The following is a 17,785-nucleotide window of genomic DNA, read 5'->3' on the forward strand; positions in this document are numbered from 1 at the left end:
ACCCCTTGTTCAGAAAGAGTACTATGTCACAGGACCCTGTTTAATTTCCTTAAGGGCACTTACCACAATTTGTAGTTAAATGTATCCATGTACTTGTTTTCTGAGGCATAGCCTGCCTGTACGTTTTGAAGCACAATCTTTTGGAAGGCGTTTTGAAGCACAATCTTTTGGGAAGGCGGTTATCCTGGTAGAGATGAGAATTGCTCTTGGGAATATACCTTCAGATGCAAAAGAATGCTCCTTGTGGAAGGTCCATCTGGAGAAAGGGTGAATAGGAGGCAGGCCCTCTGGGTCTTTTACTAGGTGTGCACCAAGGGGCTTCAGAATCTGAAAGATGTGTGCTCATTTGCAGTAGGAACCAACCTAGCCTTGTTATGTTGGAGATCTGGCTAATAGTGTTGGCAGTAGTAATAATCCGGGCATATTTACTGAGCATTTACTACGTGCACCGGCTCTACTAAGCACTTTACATACACAATCTTCCCAAGTAGAAACTATTATTATTTTTGTTTACAGATGATGAATCTAAGATCTAAATGGGCTATGGTGCAGACATGAGAGGGAGGTCAGCAGGCACAGGGCGAGGCTGCTCACAGGTAGAGGTGATAGCCTGGGGTCTCTGCCACCTGCTAGCTGTGCCGAGGGCTGAGGGCTCAATACCGTGGCCCACCTGTAACTTCGGGCAACCTGTTTGGGAAGGTCTAGGTTAAGTATGTTTCCCAAGTCACACAGGTTGTAAGTAGCAGAGCAGGGCTTGAAGTGAGGGAGATCCATTCCAGGGACTAAGTGCATCTGGCGCCTGGCTGCTACATGGGGTTGGAAAGTGTGTGTGGAAAGTTGAGACATTGTGTCTTTCTTTACAGATCTTTCCCCTCCCTGGGTTCTTTTGTTGTCCTCACACAGGCAATCTAATCTGAACTGTTCCTTTTGCAGAGGAAGAAACTGAAGTCAAGAGGTCAATGACTTGCCTAAGCGTCCCGAACTGCTGAGAAACAGAGCTGGAACTAGGACTCGGATGTACCGACTTCTGTCCTGGGCCCCGTGGTCTCTTGCAGTGCTCATGATTATTTCATGCGGGCTTGTCTTGTTTCTTCGCATGGATGTTGAGCGTTTTGTCTCCGGGTTCTTTCCTGTGTTCTGCAGCACAGCGGCTGTGCTGAGCCCAGAGCAGGTGACCAGTCCCTCCCATGGCCATGCTAGCTGCCCTTGCTCTGCACTGTCTACTCTACCAGGTGCTGTACAAGATGTAAAACAAGCCCGGTCCTCCTCGGTTTGCTGGAGGAAGCTCATCTCAGAATCAGCAATTTGAGAGCCTTGTAAATTTTTATTAAAATGCGCTCACCTTCTCTGAACTGGTAACTGACATCCTTCCTACAGGACTGTCAATCCAGCTCCGTATAGAAGAGTTACATGAACTTCACAACACCCTTCTCACTGCTGACAGGTGACAGAAAGGTGCTGAGCTTAGAAAGCATTTTCATGACCTGGGTTACAGAAGTTATGATCTAGAAAAGTGCTCAACTGATCAATAGAACAGAGTGAGCTACAGGCTCTTTTGAAACCTCAGTAAGGGTGAGAGTTTCCTTGATTCATTTGATTCTCTTTGGTGAGTTTTTAAATTTGGGGGATGTGTATGCATGAAACAGGTTAGGGGTAATAGCCTTTGGAGCCAGGCAGAATCAAATTTAGATTCAGCCTTCGCCGCTGACTGCCTTATGGGCCTGGATAAGTCACCATACCTCTCTGGGCCTCAGTCTTATCATCTGCAGAATAAGTATACACTATCACTTATTTTGTAGGATTCATAGGGAGGATTTTGCAGCTGTGTGCAGCTAAAGCCAGGCACATGAAGTCCCCAGTGCTTTAGATGTTACGATTAACCATAAAATGGGGACACTAATAGTTAGTGTCTCTCCTTCCCAGTAGGGAGGCTGAGAGCATTAAATGAGGTAATATATGCACAGTGCCTGGGGCACAGTATTTGATTAATAACAATAAAAATAATAGTAATAATAATTACTAACATTTATCACGTGCTTCCTAAGCTATGGCTTAGAGACTTCACAAACATCGGGGAAGCTGCTATCATTATTAAGAATTCGACATAGAGCTGTGTGTTTGGACAATATTTTGGAAAGCTAGTTTTCCAGAAGCTTGAAGACTGGCACGTAACTGTTCCTCTTTGCCTTTCCTTTCTACCCTTTCAATGTTTCTACCTCTCCCCTCACCAGGGTGGCCGAGAGCAGTGCTCAGGTATGTTTGGGCAAACGCATAGATGCAAGCTTGTGAAATGAATGAGTGATCCTAGATCACTGAGAATGACCAGTGCAAAAGGACCCACCCTCCTGTGTCCACCTCTCTAGTCTGGCTTCAGTTTGAGGAGGGGAAAATGGTTTGTTCTGAAAAACAAGACAAGGGAACTGAGCAGACTATCTATATAGACTCTGAATCTTTAGAAATCTTCCTTGGCCATGAAAATCCAGCCTGAGATGAATATTGGAGTGAGGATATTCTGCTGAAGCCTGGTGAAGGCCCAGCCCAGAGGGTGGGGAGCTTTGCCTGTGGGGAAGGCATCTGCTTGACAGAACTCTGTGCCCCTTACCGCCTTCCCAGGGATTCTGTTCCCACACTCTCACGTGATGATGGATTAGAAGATGCCAAAGAGTGAATGAGGATGGCAGGAAATACAAATGATAAATGCTAGCGCTAAACCATAAACTAAGAATGCCAAGAAAATGCTACTCTGCATGTTGGCCTGTATTGCCTTAAATTTTTTTTTCAATGTTTATTTGTTTTTGGGGGGGGGGGAGAATGAGTGGGGGAGGGGCAGAGAGAGGGAGACACAGAATCTGAAGCAGGCTCCAGGCTCTGAGCTGCCAGCACAGAGCCCATGGGGCTCGAACTCACAAACTGTGAGATCATGACCTGAGTCAGTCCGAATGAAGTCAGACCGACTGAGCCACCCAGACGCCCCCAGTATTGCCTTTTAGATGGTTGGCTTCAAAGATCTCAGAGGCACTTGCTGAAATGGAAGACTGTGAGTTCTGGAGTCCTGCAGGCTGAGGTTGGAGTTCTGGCCCTGCCACTAAATATCTGCCTGCCTCTCAGGAAGTGACTTTAACTTCTGACCGTCTGGCTCCTCCAGCTGAGGGAGGAGATAAAGTCACTCTTCGCCCCACTGTGTCCGTGGGGCTGCGCGGGAGCCCCGCCTGCGGCGTTCTGCACACACGCATTCATTCATTTCCCCTGGTGGCATTCTGTGGAGGTCCCCTTTCCTTGGGTTTTCTGTTTCTACTTTCACTTTCTGTCACCAGAACTGTGCTGTAAATCCATTATTCTAATGACATTATTTCAAAAACACTCTCATGTGTTACGTCTTTTCTCAGCTACAGAGAGCATTTATCCCTCTCCCCCCGTCCTCCCTTGTCCACCCATGCCCGCATCCTCTCCATCTGAAGCTTCCTTCTGATCTCCACTCATGGTCTCTTGCCTGTTTTGTACAACTGCATGGCCAGTTTCTTCACCCCTACTCTCTCTCCACTGTATTAATACATTACAGATCTGGTCACGTTGCTCAACTTCTCTGCCGAACAAGTGATCTCCAACCTTCTTGCTTGGCCCCCAAGTCTCTCCCTTAAGAACCCACTTTGTTTAATGAATTATCTTGATGGGCCATTTTGGTTAGGGGACAATAGTCTTTGGAGTATGGTGGGGATGAACTTGTAGAGAGATAGAGAGATAGTATACTGCTCTGGATAAGATATGGACAAGGGTTTTAGGGCTTGACAGGGAGGAGCAAGGGAAAAGAAGGTCAGATTGAAGGAGAAAGGCTGCCCATTAATGGTACTGGATGCTGGACCCAAGGAAAAGAGAGAGTCTGTGGACTTGTTTAAAGGCAGGGAGAATTGGAGTCCTACATTCAATTAGAAGTTTGTGGTCTGCTAGGACGGACTGTATTATAACTCCCGCCTCTGGCCCAAACTTTCTATAAAGTCCACTGCACATTCAATTTTGTCTTGCGGATACTTGGGGAGAGGAGGGATTGGAGTTCACCTGGTTGCATGATGACGTAAAGAAAATGGGCAGAAGCTAATGAAATGCAGAATGGAGACGAAGACTCCATGGGAGCGGAGATTCAGAGTCGGCAGAACTAGGAAAAAGTAAGCCTTGCAACTCCCTAGGTTTATTGAGGGGGACTCTAGATTTTCCAGTTGTACATTACTGGGAATTAGAACCAATTTTATTTAAATATTTCAGAACAACTTGACCTCAGCAAGATGGAGGGCTTAGAGGTTATGCATCCACTATAGATGTGGTATTGACAGCCAGTTTTCCTGTTCTTCCCCATCGACACAGCCCCTGTAATATGGGGGTTGGCAATATACCCTGTCTGAAGACTATACTTCCCAGCCTTCCTTGTTGTGGCCAAGTGTCCAAGTTTCAGCCAATGTAAGTTATAGAGAAGGAATTCTGAAGAAGTTTCTTAAAAGGGGACTGAGGGGCACCTGGGTGGCTCAGTTGGTTAAGCGTCCGGCTTCAGCTCAGGTCATGATCCCACGGTTAGAGTGTTTGAGCCCTGCATTGGGCTCTGTGCTGACAGCTCGCAGCCTGGAGCCTGCTTCGGATTCTGTGTCTCCCTCTCTCTTTGCCCCTCCCCTGCTTACACACACACTCTCTCTCAAAAATAAAACAACATTAAAAAAACTTAAAAAAGGAGGGGGACAGAAATATGGGAAATGACCTGCTTCAACTGTCTGTTCTCCTTCCTGACTTCTGAAACTCAAATGTACCAACTGGAGCTCCAGCAGCCATCTTAGGGCTTGAAGTCATCTTGAGGATGGAAGGTGAGCATCCTCATCGTTAGAACCAAAGATGAAGGGGCCTGAGTCCCCATGACTGAAGAGCCACAATACCAGCCTCCCTCCGGATTCTTTCTACACAGGAAAGAAGTGAAATTGTCTCTCATTTTTAGTTTTGTTTTGTATGTGATGGAATCTGACCCTAATCTGCTACCACAGTAGCCGATTACCAGCAAGGTGATTAAGATTTGGCTCTGGAGTCAGGGTGCTTTCACTCTATTCCTTGCTCTGTCACTTCTTAATCAGGTGCCTTAAGCAAGTTACCAAACTTTTCACAAGGCTCTGTTTTCTCCATCTGTAGTATGAGGATAATGACACCACTTATCACGTAGAGTTGATGTGAAGGTTAAGTAAAATAATGTGTTAAGCACTTAGAACTCTTTTGGTATATAGTAAGTGCTCAATAAATAGTAGCTACTGCTGCTGCTATTATTTCTTTTCTTTTTTTAAAATACTTTTTTATGTTTATTTATTTTTGGGAGGGAGACAGGGGACCATGAGCAGAGGAGGAGCAAAGAGAGAGGGAGACAGAATCCAAAGCAGGCTCCAGGCTCTGAGCTGTCTGCACAGAGCCTGATGAAGGGCTCAAACTCATGAACCGTGAGATCATGACCTGATCTGAAGTCGGGTGCTTAACCGCCTGAGTCATCCAGGTGCCCCTGCTGCTTTATTTCCATTATTACTACTATCATTGCCATAGTTACCTATCAGATTAGGTGTTCATCTGCATCAATAAACAATGGGTCCTTTAGAGTAGAAACAATCTCTTATTTGTTTTTGGTACTGCCCCCAAACTGCTAGATGGTGGGTACACAATACATCTGTACTGAACCACGTCTTATTAGATTTTTGTCAACTATTTCTTAGGAGTAGATGATAGAAATTACTGGTTTCATGCATCAGACTGGGGACTGATGTGATGTATGCACACTGTCACTTAATCCCTACCAAAACCATTTGAGCTACGGGCCTTAAGGGTTATTGTAGGATCCACACGAGCTTAGGAGTCATTCAGACCTACATTCTATTTAAGGTTCAATTTTAATAATATTAAGAGAGAACTGGAAATAAACTTAGGAAAAAAAGCCAAAGCAGGCATCCTCACTCAAGTTCATAAGAGGCCCTTAGAACTTTGAATGGCCCAGTGTCACTGGCATGGTGGCTTTGCTTTGTGTTTCCTCCTAAGTCAACTGAATTAGAGAACCTCTGTAAGCCATCCTGCTTCTGTCCCTCAGTGTCTCAATAACATTATAGGTGGGAATCATAAAGGAACACGATTTCTCCTATCTGGTTGATTCAATCTGGTGTATTCAAAGGGTGTTTTAGGTCTGGTATGGACATGGGGCCTGCTGAACTATTAAAGAGTAGATAATAATCTATGGACAAAGGGTAAAGGTTACAGCACAAGCTGCTTCCTCTGATAACTTTCCATCCACCTGTGATAGGGCTGTGGGTGGTTACGGTGTTGGGGCATGACTGGCAGGAGCACCTGGGGAGGTTATTGTAACTTTGGGTCTTGTCAAATTGTAGAGGAAATGGCTTTCTCCCTTAGTCAGATTTGTTTCAGGTTATAGGCTGGTTTGCATGGCATGGATGATGATGCCATAGGGCCATGAAAATCACTTAAGAATCTGCTATCTGCTGGCCAAATAACTTGTATCTGTTTTTTTAAATTTTCTTAATGTTTACTTATTTTTGAGAGCGTGCGCATGAGAGAGAGAGAGAGAGAGAGAGAGGAAGGAACAGAGGAGAGGGAGACACAGAATCCGAAGCAGGCTCCAGGCTCTGAGCTGTCAGCACAGAGCCCGACGCAAGGCTCGAATTCATGAACAGCGAGTTCATGTCCTAAGCTGAAGCCACCCAGGTGCCCCAACTTATATCTTAATATCTATTTTCTATTTTCGTAGGTCAGCTGCAGCAGAAGTTAAGTTTTGGTCCCTATGACAGAGTAATTCTTAACTCTAGCTCCACGTTCGAATCCTCTGAGGCTTGTAAAAAAAAAAAAAATACGATTCCCCAGGTTCTGCCCCAGTCCAGCTGAATGAGAATCTCTGGGGGTGGAACCTGGGCATTTTTAAAAAGAAATCAACAAATTAAAAGAAAACTAAAAGATGAGCCATAAACTGGGAGAAAATATTCACAAAATCACATATCTGATAAAGGACTTGTATCTAGAATATATTAGAAAAATTTAAAAGTTAGTAATAAGAAAATGAAGAACCCAATTAAAGAATGGGCAAGTGATTTGAACACTTCACCAGAGAAGATAGATGGCAAACAAGCACATACAAACATGTTCGAAATATTAGCAGTTAGGGAAGTGCAAATGAAAACCACATTGAAATACCATCCTTCACCTTTTAAAGTGGCAAACAAACGAAGCAACAACACAAAGCAACACCTGACAATTCTGAGGGCTGGCCAGGAGCAACTGGAAATCAAAGGCATGGCTGGTGGGAATGAAAAAGAATCCAATCACTTTGGAAAAGAGTTTAGCGGTTTATTTTGAAGTTAAATCTACACCTAACACACAATCCAACACTTCCATCCCTAGGTATTTACTCAAGAGAACTGACAACCTGTGTTCACACAAAAACCTGTACACAAATGTTTATAATGGCTTTGTTTATAACGGCCCCAGACTGGAAACCACCCAATTCCACGTTCAACTAGTAAATGGATAAATAAACTGTAGTATGTCCATACAATGGGATACTACTCAAAAATAAAATGGAATGACCCACTGATACATACAATATGAATAAGCTTTCAATGTATCATACTAAGTGACAGAAAACAAACTCAAAATGTTACATACTGAGTGTTTCCGTTTATATGACATCTTGGAAAAGGCAAAAGCATAGGGACAGAAAACAGATTAGTGGTTGCCAGGGGTTGGGGGTGGAGGTGAGGAGCGTTGCAAAGAGGTAACATGAAGGAATTATTTGGGGATGATGGGATGCTTCTGTATCTTGATTATATGGAGGTTACACAATGATATGCGTTGGTCAAACTCACAGAGTTGTATATTTAAAAGGATAGATTTTACTGCATGTAATTATAACCTTTCTCTGCCAAACCACGATTTGGAAAAATAAGCTCCCCAGGTGATTTAAATCCATAGTCCGTGCTGAAAACTATTGCTGGTATAACAAATTTGAACCTAGGTTCTGTTATTGAAATTTCAGCTTTCTCGTATGTGAAAGTAATAAAACCCACCTTGAAGGGGTATGCTGCCTCTTAAATGTGTTAACGTATGGCAAACTCTGAACACAGGGCTTGGCACACGATGATAAGAATGACGTGTCGAGGGCCGTGTACCAGGCACTGTGGCTGGTGCTCACTGGCGTCACGAATCGTCACAGGAACTCTGCGAAGGCGGTGGCATGATGGCCGTTTTCAAAGCGGAGAAACTGAGGCTCAGAGAAGTGATGGAACTGGCTCAAGGTCTCACGGCCAGTTAGCGGCGGAGCCAGGTCTAATTTTAACATCACTGATCGCTGTACCACTTCCAAAATCTCAGCTTCAAACATCCCGCTCTTTGGCTACACGTCTATCCTTCTCGCGCACTTTCTCATTGTTTGCAATGGTGTACCCCTCAGAGTTGAGCCAGGTTTTGGTTAAGGTCAGAAGGAGGAAGGAGCAGGTGTTAAAAAGTCTGAAGGTAGAGGGGAGCTTGATTATCGTGAGGCAGAAAGTGGTGGCAAGTTTGGTCAAGGGAGACGCGACACCAGGATGATGACACAGGAGTGGAAAGAAGGCAGCAGGGGCGGACTTCCTTTAGTTTAGTGACAAAGGATCACAGAATGAGATGCCTGGTTGAAGACTTCTGTTATAAAAATGCTAATTTTGGCACAAGTTATTTGGGCCCGGGATCTAGCTGGGGCCTGTAGGAGAATTCTGGCTGGCCTAAGTCACAGAGTGTAGAGAAGTGTTGTGAATGCAGCCACATGTGGAGGCGGGGAGGGGGGGGGGGGTCTCTCCTTGGGGGAGAGACAGAGTTTTCTTTTGGTGCCTGGTGCAGTGGTGAAGGTACCAGTTACTGGGCAGTTCCAGGGCTTTCAGTGGACCGGGCCGGTGGTGAAACAACCAACCAAAACAAACAAACTCTACCTGGAGCCTTTGCCAATTTTTGTGGTGCAAATACTCCTGCTGTAGCCAATTCCAAGTTAACAACATAACCTTACGGAAATGCAAAGGTGGGGAGAGGTGTGCACAATTAGGGATCTTGGCAGCCGGGGCAAGCTAGCTCCAGCACAGTGCTGGCCGGGTCTCCTCCACAGGAGCAGCAGAAAAGTCTGGGTTATATAGCATCATGGGCACCTTGGCAGGGGGGCAGTTTCCCAGAATGCAACTGAACCTTGTGGTGGTTTCTAAATGTAATGTAGCACTGTGAAGGATAAGATGTGGGTGATTTGCTTGCAGCAATCATTGTGGTTTGGGGATGGGGTCATAAAAGGACGGGTCAAGAGGAGAAAGGGCAGTATGCATTAAGTAGGTGGGACTCTTAGCCACCTGCCCTGTGCCTTCGATGGGAGCCCTGTTTATATGTCTGCCTTTTATCCCACCATCACTATTTTGGTCTGTATGCAAACACTTCTAGGTCTCTAGATTTATGGTGAATAAGAATCTGGCACCTTCCTCCAAATAATTTCTTTGCCAAATAAGTTTGAAAACGAACACAATGAGGTTAATAGCATTTGAGGTATCTACAAAATTCATCCGTGGGAATGATTTATTTTCATCTCTAAGAAAAAAAGTTCTCTTTTCTGAAGGAAATTATTAGGCTATTCATGCATATTAGAGAATAGCTTCAGGAAAAGGGATAGTTGTAACACCAACAGGAAAGTAAGCACATGATGGGAGATAAATAAAATCAGTCTGGAAACATTTCTGCCATTAAGTTAAAAAGATGTCAAATATAAACCAGCGCACTTTCTGGTTGTGTGTTCCTGGTCCATGCACACCCTGTGGATGGGGGCTGTTCAGTCTGGATATACAATATGAATGTAGAACTTTTCTTGTGATGATGTGCATTTGTACACAGAAATCCTGATATACCCCAGCATTCTTGCTTTTGAAGCTTTGGAAGAGACCATGCATTCCCTGCCAGGATGTGAGTTGACCCACCTGATTCACCACCAAAACCCCAGCAAAGCCTCGGGCTTGCACAATATTATGATCAGGAAGCAGGAAGTGTTGTTTCCTTCTTTTTCAAGTTAACTGTTTACCCATTCCTGGGAAGATACTGTGGACCATAGCTCAAGAGACAAGGAGGGAAGAGGGAAAGGAAAATAGAAGAGCCATTTCACAAATTATCAATACGTAAGTCGTGGCACCTTATTTAAAAAAAAAATGAGTTCTATGATTCTTTCTCAAGGAAAGAGATAATGCTCGTTGAACCACCTCTGTAGAATACAATCTGTTGAAGTGCTTGTGGCAGATGGTGCGTTGTGATTCTCACGATGGCTTTACATTTCCTAGCTTGCTTTCCTCCTGCTTGGGTGCCACAATGCCAGTTTTTGGCTCATCAAATCCCAATCACATCAGATTTAGTGACTTGTCATTTTGCTACTCTGCCTATCCTTTATGTATTATTTATAATCCTAGCTATATCCACATCTCCACCAAGGGATTGACCTATCCTCCATTGAAAGGGAGAGTTATAATAAAAACGGAGGCATTAGGACATGACAGGGAAAGAGAAATTGGGAGGAAGCCGGGCACCAGAATAATTAGTTGTATAGAAAAAGCAAAGAAAAAGGAAGCTACTGTAATTGAGCCTTGAACTCCCTGGCAGTCAAGGCAAAAAAGGAGCCCGATGACCTCTTTGGTGACACTTCTTACATCTCACCATTCAATATTCTAGAAGAGCGGGATGAGCGGTAACAGACTGGCAAGTGCACTTTCCATAGGCCTTTCACTGTACTGAGGCACTTACCTGATAATATGGACGCAACAGCTGCGATGATGAAGGACACAATGACACCAGGTCCTGCCATTTCCTTGGCCACCAGACCAGACACCACGTACATCCCTGTGCCCACGCAGCTGCCAACGCCAAGTGAGATGAGGTCCATGGTGGTGAGCACCTTGGCTAGCTTGGTGCCATGGGTTGTGGTGGCCCCAGTTCCCTCCAGCATCGACTCCACTGGTTTGGTGCGCAGGATCCTGGAGTGCATGGCATACCAGGCCGCCCCCCACTGCACCCGCCGGGGGTCCAGGGAGGCAAGGAAGCCACTCATCCTGTGTGAGAGGGGTTACGGTGAAGGTCAACTGATGGAAGCAAGCTATGGAAGCCTTAGTGGATGCTTCTGGAACTCATCTAGTGAATGGGGATCTTCTTTTTAGGAAAGGTCCAGAGGGACCCAAAGCAGTCTTCTCCTGGGCATGAATGTCTGCAGGAAAAACACAAGAAAGAAGAAGATGAGACCAAGCAGGAACAAATTTTTATTTGGAGGCATGGTTGGAGGTCAGTATACTGAACTGGTCGAACTGGTCTATCTTGTGTTCTCATAATGCAGAAGGGGTGCATTTCCCCCTTTGTGTCTCCTCCAGTCCTAAATAACAATCTGTTATTTGCACTGTGTCCCCAAGTCATTCTGAAGAAGATGGTCTGAGTCAGGGCTCTGCTACTTATTGCTGTAGGACCATGGATAAGTTATCTCATTTCACCTGTATCATGGGGATAATAGAGCCTCCTGCCTAGTGTTGATGTGAAGATTAGATTAGCATCTAAACAGAGCATAAGATAATACCTGCCACATGGAAAATGCCCACTTGTCCAAATTCTTAAGTGCTTCTTACCTGACTGCCAAGGCGTGGTCTGTGATTTGGGGCATATTCTTTGGGGACACAATATCCTCTTTTTTAAAAAAATATAAAGATGTAAAATTAGATTTTTGACTCTTAAGAGAGACAGTCCCACCGATGGAGTTCTTTTGGAACTTTGTTCTCAAATGAAATGAGAAGGTTTTGATCAATTTTTTTGCTCTCAGAGATTGAGAAAGGGGGATGTGTTCCTTGCATTTGGTGGGTGAGCCCCAGAGATGCTAACTGGGTGGGATGGTGTCATCCAATTTTCAGTGATCGCACAGACATTCCTGTAGGTGAAAATTCTGGTTATGATGATCTAAACCTAAAACCTAGTTTTAAAAAATGTTTTATTTATTTTTTGAGAGTGCAAGCGGGGGAGGGGCAGAGAGCAGGGGACCGATGATTGAAGCAGACTCTGCACTGACCTGAGCGTGAGCGCGATGTGGGGCCAGAACTCAAGAAGCGGGCGATCGTGACCTGAGCTGAAGTCAGACGCTCAACTGACTGAGGCATCCAGGTGCCCCAAACTTAATTCTCTTTTATATATATAAACATGTGGGGGTTTTCAGGGATGGTTTTAAAATACAAGTACATTGACTTTTCCAGGAATGCGACTATAGAGTAAGTTGAAGGATGATTGTAAATTCTTTAGTTTGGAACCAAAAAGGAGTTCTTCACTGCTTCTGAAACTCAAGGCCACCTTCCAGCACCACCCATGGTACTGCATCTCACATGCACACCTACCATTTGGAATTGGCACACGGACAGTGATTCTCAATATAGTGAGAGCATCTGACAGCCCCATGTGTGCTTGCCGGAGTGTTTACATACTGAAATATGTTATATATAGGCAGGTTTTTCATGCATTTTGCTTCAGGATATTAAAAAGAGGTATAATAAATCTTCAATACAGAAAAGACGCGCTGGGCCTGATAGAACTGGGAACTACTATATTAGACCGTTTCCAAAGTTTTGACAAAGTGGAGAATATCAAGATGATAAGAAACTATGAAGCCAGGAGCTTTTTACAATTCTATAAAGAACTTCTAGAGTACATCTGAACATTGCTTCCAAGAACTGTGCTGACAAGCCTAGGACATTTACATTTACGAGAAGTACCAGCCCATGTAATCAACCAATATGATTAATACTGCTTAGCACTTAATGTAACACTTGTCTGCTTCTAAAGGCTTTGCAAACACAACCTTAATTAGAAGAATCGGGGGAAATGTGGCAGTTTGGTTCACAGGGGTTGGGTGATGATAGATCTAATGGTTTAATTTCCTCCTAGATTTGACAATGTTGCTTCATGCTGTGTTTTAATTCTTGATCATATCTTAAATATCACTATAGTTGGAGAGTGACATTGTATACGGCAGAGTCATTTCAGAGCCTGAAGTGTCAGCGGGTTTTTTTTTTTTTTTTTAAAGATTTCCAGATTCGTGAGAAAACATGTCACATATATCCCAGCAAGACTGCAAGGACAATTGCTTCACTTGAGCTCTTGTGGGAACTTAATGTACATATCTATTTAATTTCAACTCAGCATGTACCAAGCATCTGTTATGTGCCATGCATGGTCTTAGGCTTGGGGGTGCAAAGACATGGTTCCTGCTCCCATGGACCTTTAAGTCTAGCATTGGAGGAGGTGAACACCCAAATCACAATGCAAGGAATAAGGTTTGTTTTTCTTCTTATCTGAAAAGCTTATCTTTTATTGTTTTTCTTATTATTCTATTGCAGAAAAATTGGACAACACAAACAATAATGTTCAGTGAAGAAAGAATATAATACAACATACAGGATGACAAAACCAGGTCATTCCAGGGAGGGAAGAGGAATAGATATGCTGTGTGCTGAATTGTGTTCCCCCAAATTTGTATGTTGAAGTCTTAACCCTCAGTGTCTCAGAATGTGCCCTTATTTGGAAATAGTTGTTATAGATGTGGTCAGTTAAGATGAGGTCATCGGGAATAGGGTGGGCACTTAATCTACTATGACTGGTGTCCTTGTAGGAAGAGGAAATTTGGACACAGAGAGAATGAGGTGTGAAGATGAAAGCAGAGGTCAGAGCGATGCATCTAAAAAAAGCGAAGAAACACCAAGGATTTGCTGGCAAACCACAAGAAGCTGGGAGAAAGCCACGGAATGTGCATCTTCCTCAAGGAAGGAACCAACCTTGCTGCACCTTTATCGCAGACTTCCAGCCTCCAGAACTGGGAGTCAATATGTTTCTATTTTCAAGACACCTAGTTTGGGGGTGCCTGGGTGGCTCAGTTGGTTAAGCGTCCCACTGTGGCTCAGGTCACGATCTTGTGATTTGTGAGTTGGAGCCCCGTGTTGGGCTCTGTGGTGACAGTGTGAAGCCTGGAGCCTGCATCAGATTCCGTTTCTCTCTCTCTCTCTCTCTCTCTCTCTCTCTCTCTCTCTCTTTCTGCCCCTCCCATGCTCATGTTCCATCTGTCTGTCTGTCTCTCTCTCTCTCAAAAATAAATAAACAATAGACACCTCATTTGTGGTGCTTTGTTATATAGCAGCTCAGCAAACTAACATGGGTCATGAAGGATATGAAATGGGCTGCCTAAGGAGTGACAGAGGGTCTGTGCTGTCATGACATTGGTTCCTGGTTCCTGAGTGACGACGGGGAACCAGTCGGGCCAAGTGTCAGCGCTCCCAGGGAGAGAGCAGTTGTGGCTCATTCCTGGGACTAAGTCTGGGACAGGGTGAGGAGGATTCTAGTGCCCTGTTAGACTGTGTGCCAGCTAATTTAATCCTCACAACAAATCCGCTTTTGGAGAGGAGGGAGAGGTCCAGTAACTTCTCCAGAGTGGAGGAGCCCATGGCACCGCACTTGGCCCTGCGGTGCTTGCTTGCAGAGTTCATGTCCTCACTCTCCATCCTCCTGCCTGAGGTGGACAGGATCAGCCTGCACAGGGCTTGCAAGCCAAAAGAGGGCTGGGGTTTGTGGTAAGCACAGTGAGAAGTCACCAGAGGGTTTTATTCAGGTGAGTGATGTGATAATATTTATGTTTTTATTTTTTTTAATGTTTTATTTATTTTTGAGAGAGAGACAGCGTGTGAGCAGGGGAGGGGGCAGAGAGAGAGGGGGACACAGACTCCAAAGCAAGCTCCAGGCTGTGAGCTGTCAGCACAGAGCCCCACGTGGGGCTCGAACTCATGAACTGCCAGATCATGACCTGAGCTGAAGTGGGACGCTTAACCAACTGAGCCACCCAGGAACCCCGATACTTATGTTTTTAAAAGCTCATTATAGCTGCTGTGCAGTTAACTGAACAATCATGTCCTAATGATAAGTTAGCTCCAGGATGGAGTAAAAAGGTGCGGGAGGTGTGGCCCTGTTGCTGAGGAGACAGACAAGCAAACAGAGAACCATCACCAGTGCAGTTCCACAGCAGCCTGTGTCAGGAGCTGTGCACGAGGACAGGGGACACGGAGGTGTGGGGACAAACTGTCAGGAAGGCCAGGGAGAGCCTCCTAGGTCACTCGTGTTAGAAATGAGGAGAGTGGCCCCATGGCAGGGAAGGCCAGTGGTAAATGCAGGTGGCCTTAATTTCGGCTTTTTGAGGGATGGTAAAAGGGTTTTCTGATCTCCTGATCCCTTTGCAGTGGTTCTCCATCTTGGCTGCGTGCTGGAATTGTCCAGGGTTCTTCCAGAAACACTGCTGCCTGGCTTCTACCCCAGAAATTCCAGTTTAATCGGTCTGAGGTGTGGCCTAGGTATAGGGATTCTTTAAGGCTCCCCAGGTCGTTCTAGCAAGGCACAGTCGGGTCCACTGCCCTATGGCACCAGGGAAGACTAAAGTTTTAGGTGTGGAAAACAAGATAGTTCCTGTGATGATTAAGTTTGTGTCAACTTGACTGGGCAAAGGGATGCCCAGATAGCTGGTGAAACATGATTTCTGGCTGTGTCCGTGAGGGTGTTTCTGGAAGAGATTAGCATTTGAATCTGTAGACTGAGTGAAGAAGATTCTCTCTCCTGGTGTGGGTGGGCATCTTCTGATCCGTTGAGGGCCGGAATAGAACAGAGAGGCAGAGGAAGGGCAAATTCACAGTCTTTGCTGGAGCTGACATCCATCTTCTGTTCTTGGACATTGGTGCTCCTGGTTCTTGAGCTTCTGGATGGAGACTGGGCTTTCTACCACTGGCCCCTCCACCTTGATTCTCAGGCCTTCAGACTCAGACTGAATCATACCACCGGCCGTTCTGGGTCTCCAGCTTGAAGATAGCAGGTTCTGGGTCTTCTTGGCCTCTGTAACATGGGACCCAATTCCCATCATAAATCCCCTCGTATGTATCTGTATATGCCCTCTTGGTTCTGTCTTTCTGGAGGACCATGAAATACATTGTCATTTCCCACATGGGGCCACAAGTCTGACAGATACTTTCTATTTCTCTTTTTGGGCAGGAAGCTGGGCTTTTTGGCATCTGTCTTCTGCAAGCAGTGACTACGGATGCTGTGCGGTCTAGAGACACCCTCTGGGACACTAGTTCTGATCAGCTTTCCTCAAAAACTGTCACAAGGACACAGAGAAATAACCAGGCTTGTTAGGGAGATGAGGGCTTTTATTTGATAGATAATTAGAAGCGTGGTGAAAACATAGAGAACAAACTGGAACAAAGGTTGAGGGTGGTGAGCATTCCTTCCTGGCTCTATTCCCTCTGCGTGATTCCTCTGAGTGTTTGCTTTGTTGATGCAAACAGGAACTTGGGGGCATTTTCTTTCTTGGTTGGAAATTTACTGGAGAGAACAAAATGTACGAGAAAACATGCTTCGAAGTGACTATTGACAATATCCATATTCATTACCCTTAGATTATGTTAATCAAAGATAGTTTTGGAAGCTCATTGCTGTTGTCTTTCCAAGATGAGCAATAAATGTGTGTTGTGCTTTCTCTAGCACTTTAATTCAAGTTTCTCAAAATACTTCACAGCTATAACTAAGAAAGGCTTACAGGGCCTCTGGGAGGAGAGAGTCCTCATTGTGGTGTTTGCCAGCGTGGCTGAGGGTTCAGTGGACTCCAAGAATAATGATGGTAAAAGCAGGTTTGTGTCAGGATGAAAACAATCATGGCTCAGAAGTTCACTGAAGAGGTAGGATTATCGAATTAGGTTGGAGCTTGCCTTCGGAGGTGAGGAGAGGAAGGAAATGAAGACTAACAAAACAGTAAACGGCCAAAAATCATTTTAGCTTGATTTTGCAAAAACACCGAGGGATTACAACAATCCCTCCCTCGCGTCCCCTAGAAACAGTTGTCCAGCCTTTGGCCGAACATCTGGAGCAGTGGGAAACATGGGCTGATCGAAGCAGCCCCTTCATGGAGTTGGACAGTTGTGACTGCTATAGAATTCTTCTAATCAATGTCCCCTGGCAAAATGAGGTTTCGGTTAGAGTAAAAGGTGCCTGGTTTGATGAACCCTACCTGGTGACTTCAGGATCTTGAGGAGCCTTCTGAGGCCCTCCCCTGTCCCATATCGTGGGGTCCTGCACTACCCCTCCTCCTCACCAGTCTGCTGTTTCTCCTCCTCTGGGCTGAGCTTCTGGTGCCTGGTTAAGAACATAATTCAGGGGGCACCCGGTGGCTCAGTAAGTTGAGCATCTGACTTTTGATTTTGGCTTAGGTCATGATCTCAGGGTTATGGGATTGAGCCCTGCATGGGACTTTGAGCTGAGCATGGAGGCTGCTTAAGATTCTTTCACTCTCTCTCTCCCTCTGCTCCTCTCCTCTGCTCACATGCTCTCTCTCTTAAAAATAAAATAAAATAAAATAAAATAAAATAAAATAAAATAGAACATAATTCAGTAGTAGAGTTCTCTGGGTTCAAATTCTGGCTCTGCCCTTACTAGCTAAGTGACCTTGAATGAAGCCTTTCTGTGCTTCAGTTTTGCCATCTATAAAATGGGATCATAACGGTACCTAGCTCACAGGGTTGTGGTGAGGGGCAAAGGAGTTAATATGTGTGAAGCTTTTAGCACAGTGCCTGGCACACTGTGGGTGCCATGGGAGCACTAGCTCGCATCACCCTGCTCCCTGACCAGGTCTTTTTGTCCCCTACTGCTGACACCCCCTCTCGCTGCCTCCACCTCCCTA

At 45.1% G+C, this 17,785-nt stretch overlaps 1 protein-coding gene across 3 annotated transcripts in view; it reads right to left on the bottom strand.

Annotated features, from left to right (window-relative positions):
* Positions 1–17,785, bottom strand: part of SLC7A14 (solute carrier family 7 member 14) — a 112,321-nt gene that overhangs the window by 42,877 nt on the left and 51,659 nt on the right. For all 3 annotated transcript variants that reach the window (XM_058730485.1, XM_058730487.1, XM_058730486.1), the window contains one exon: positions 10,801–11,257. In XM_058730485.1, the coding sequence (XP_058586468.1) occupies positions 10,801–11,104 (304 nt within the window). In that variant the 5' untranslated portion in view covers positions 11,105–11,257. The remainder of the gene's footprint in view (positions 1–10,800; positions 11,258–17,785) is intronic.

This window comes from Neofelis nebulosa, chromosome 5 (assembly GCF_028018385.1).
Source record: "Neofelis nebulosa isolate mNeoNeb1 chromosome 5, mNeoNeb1.pri, whole genome shotgun sequence".
In the NCBI taxonomy this organism is placed as follows: Eukaryota; Metazoa; Chordata; class Mammalia; order Carnivora; family Felidae; genus Neofelis; species Neofelis nebulosa.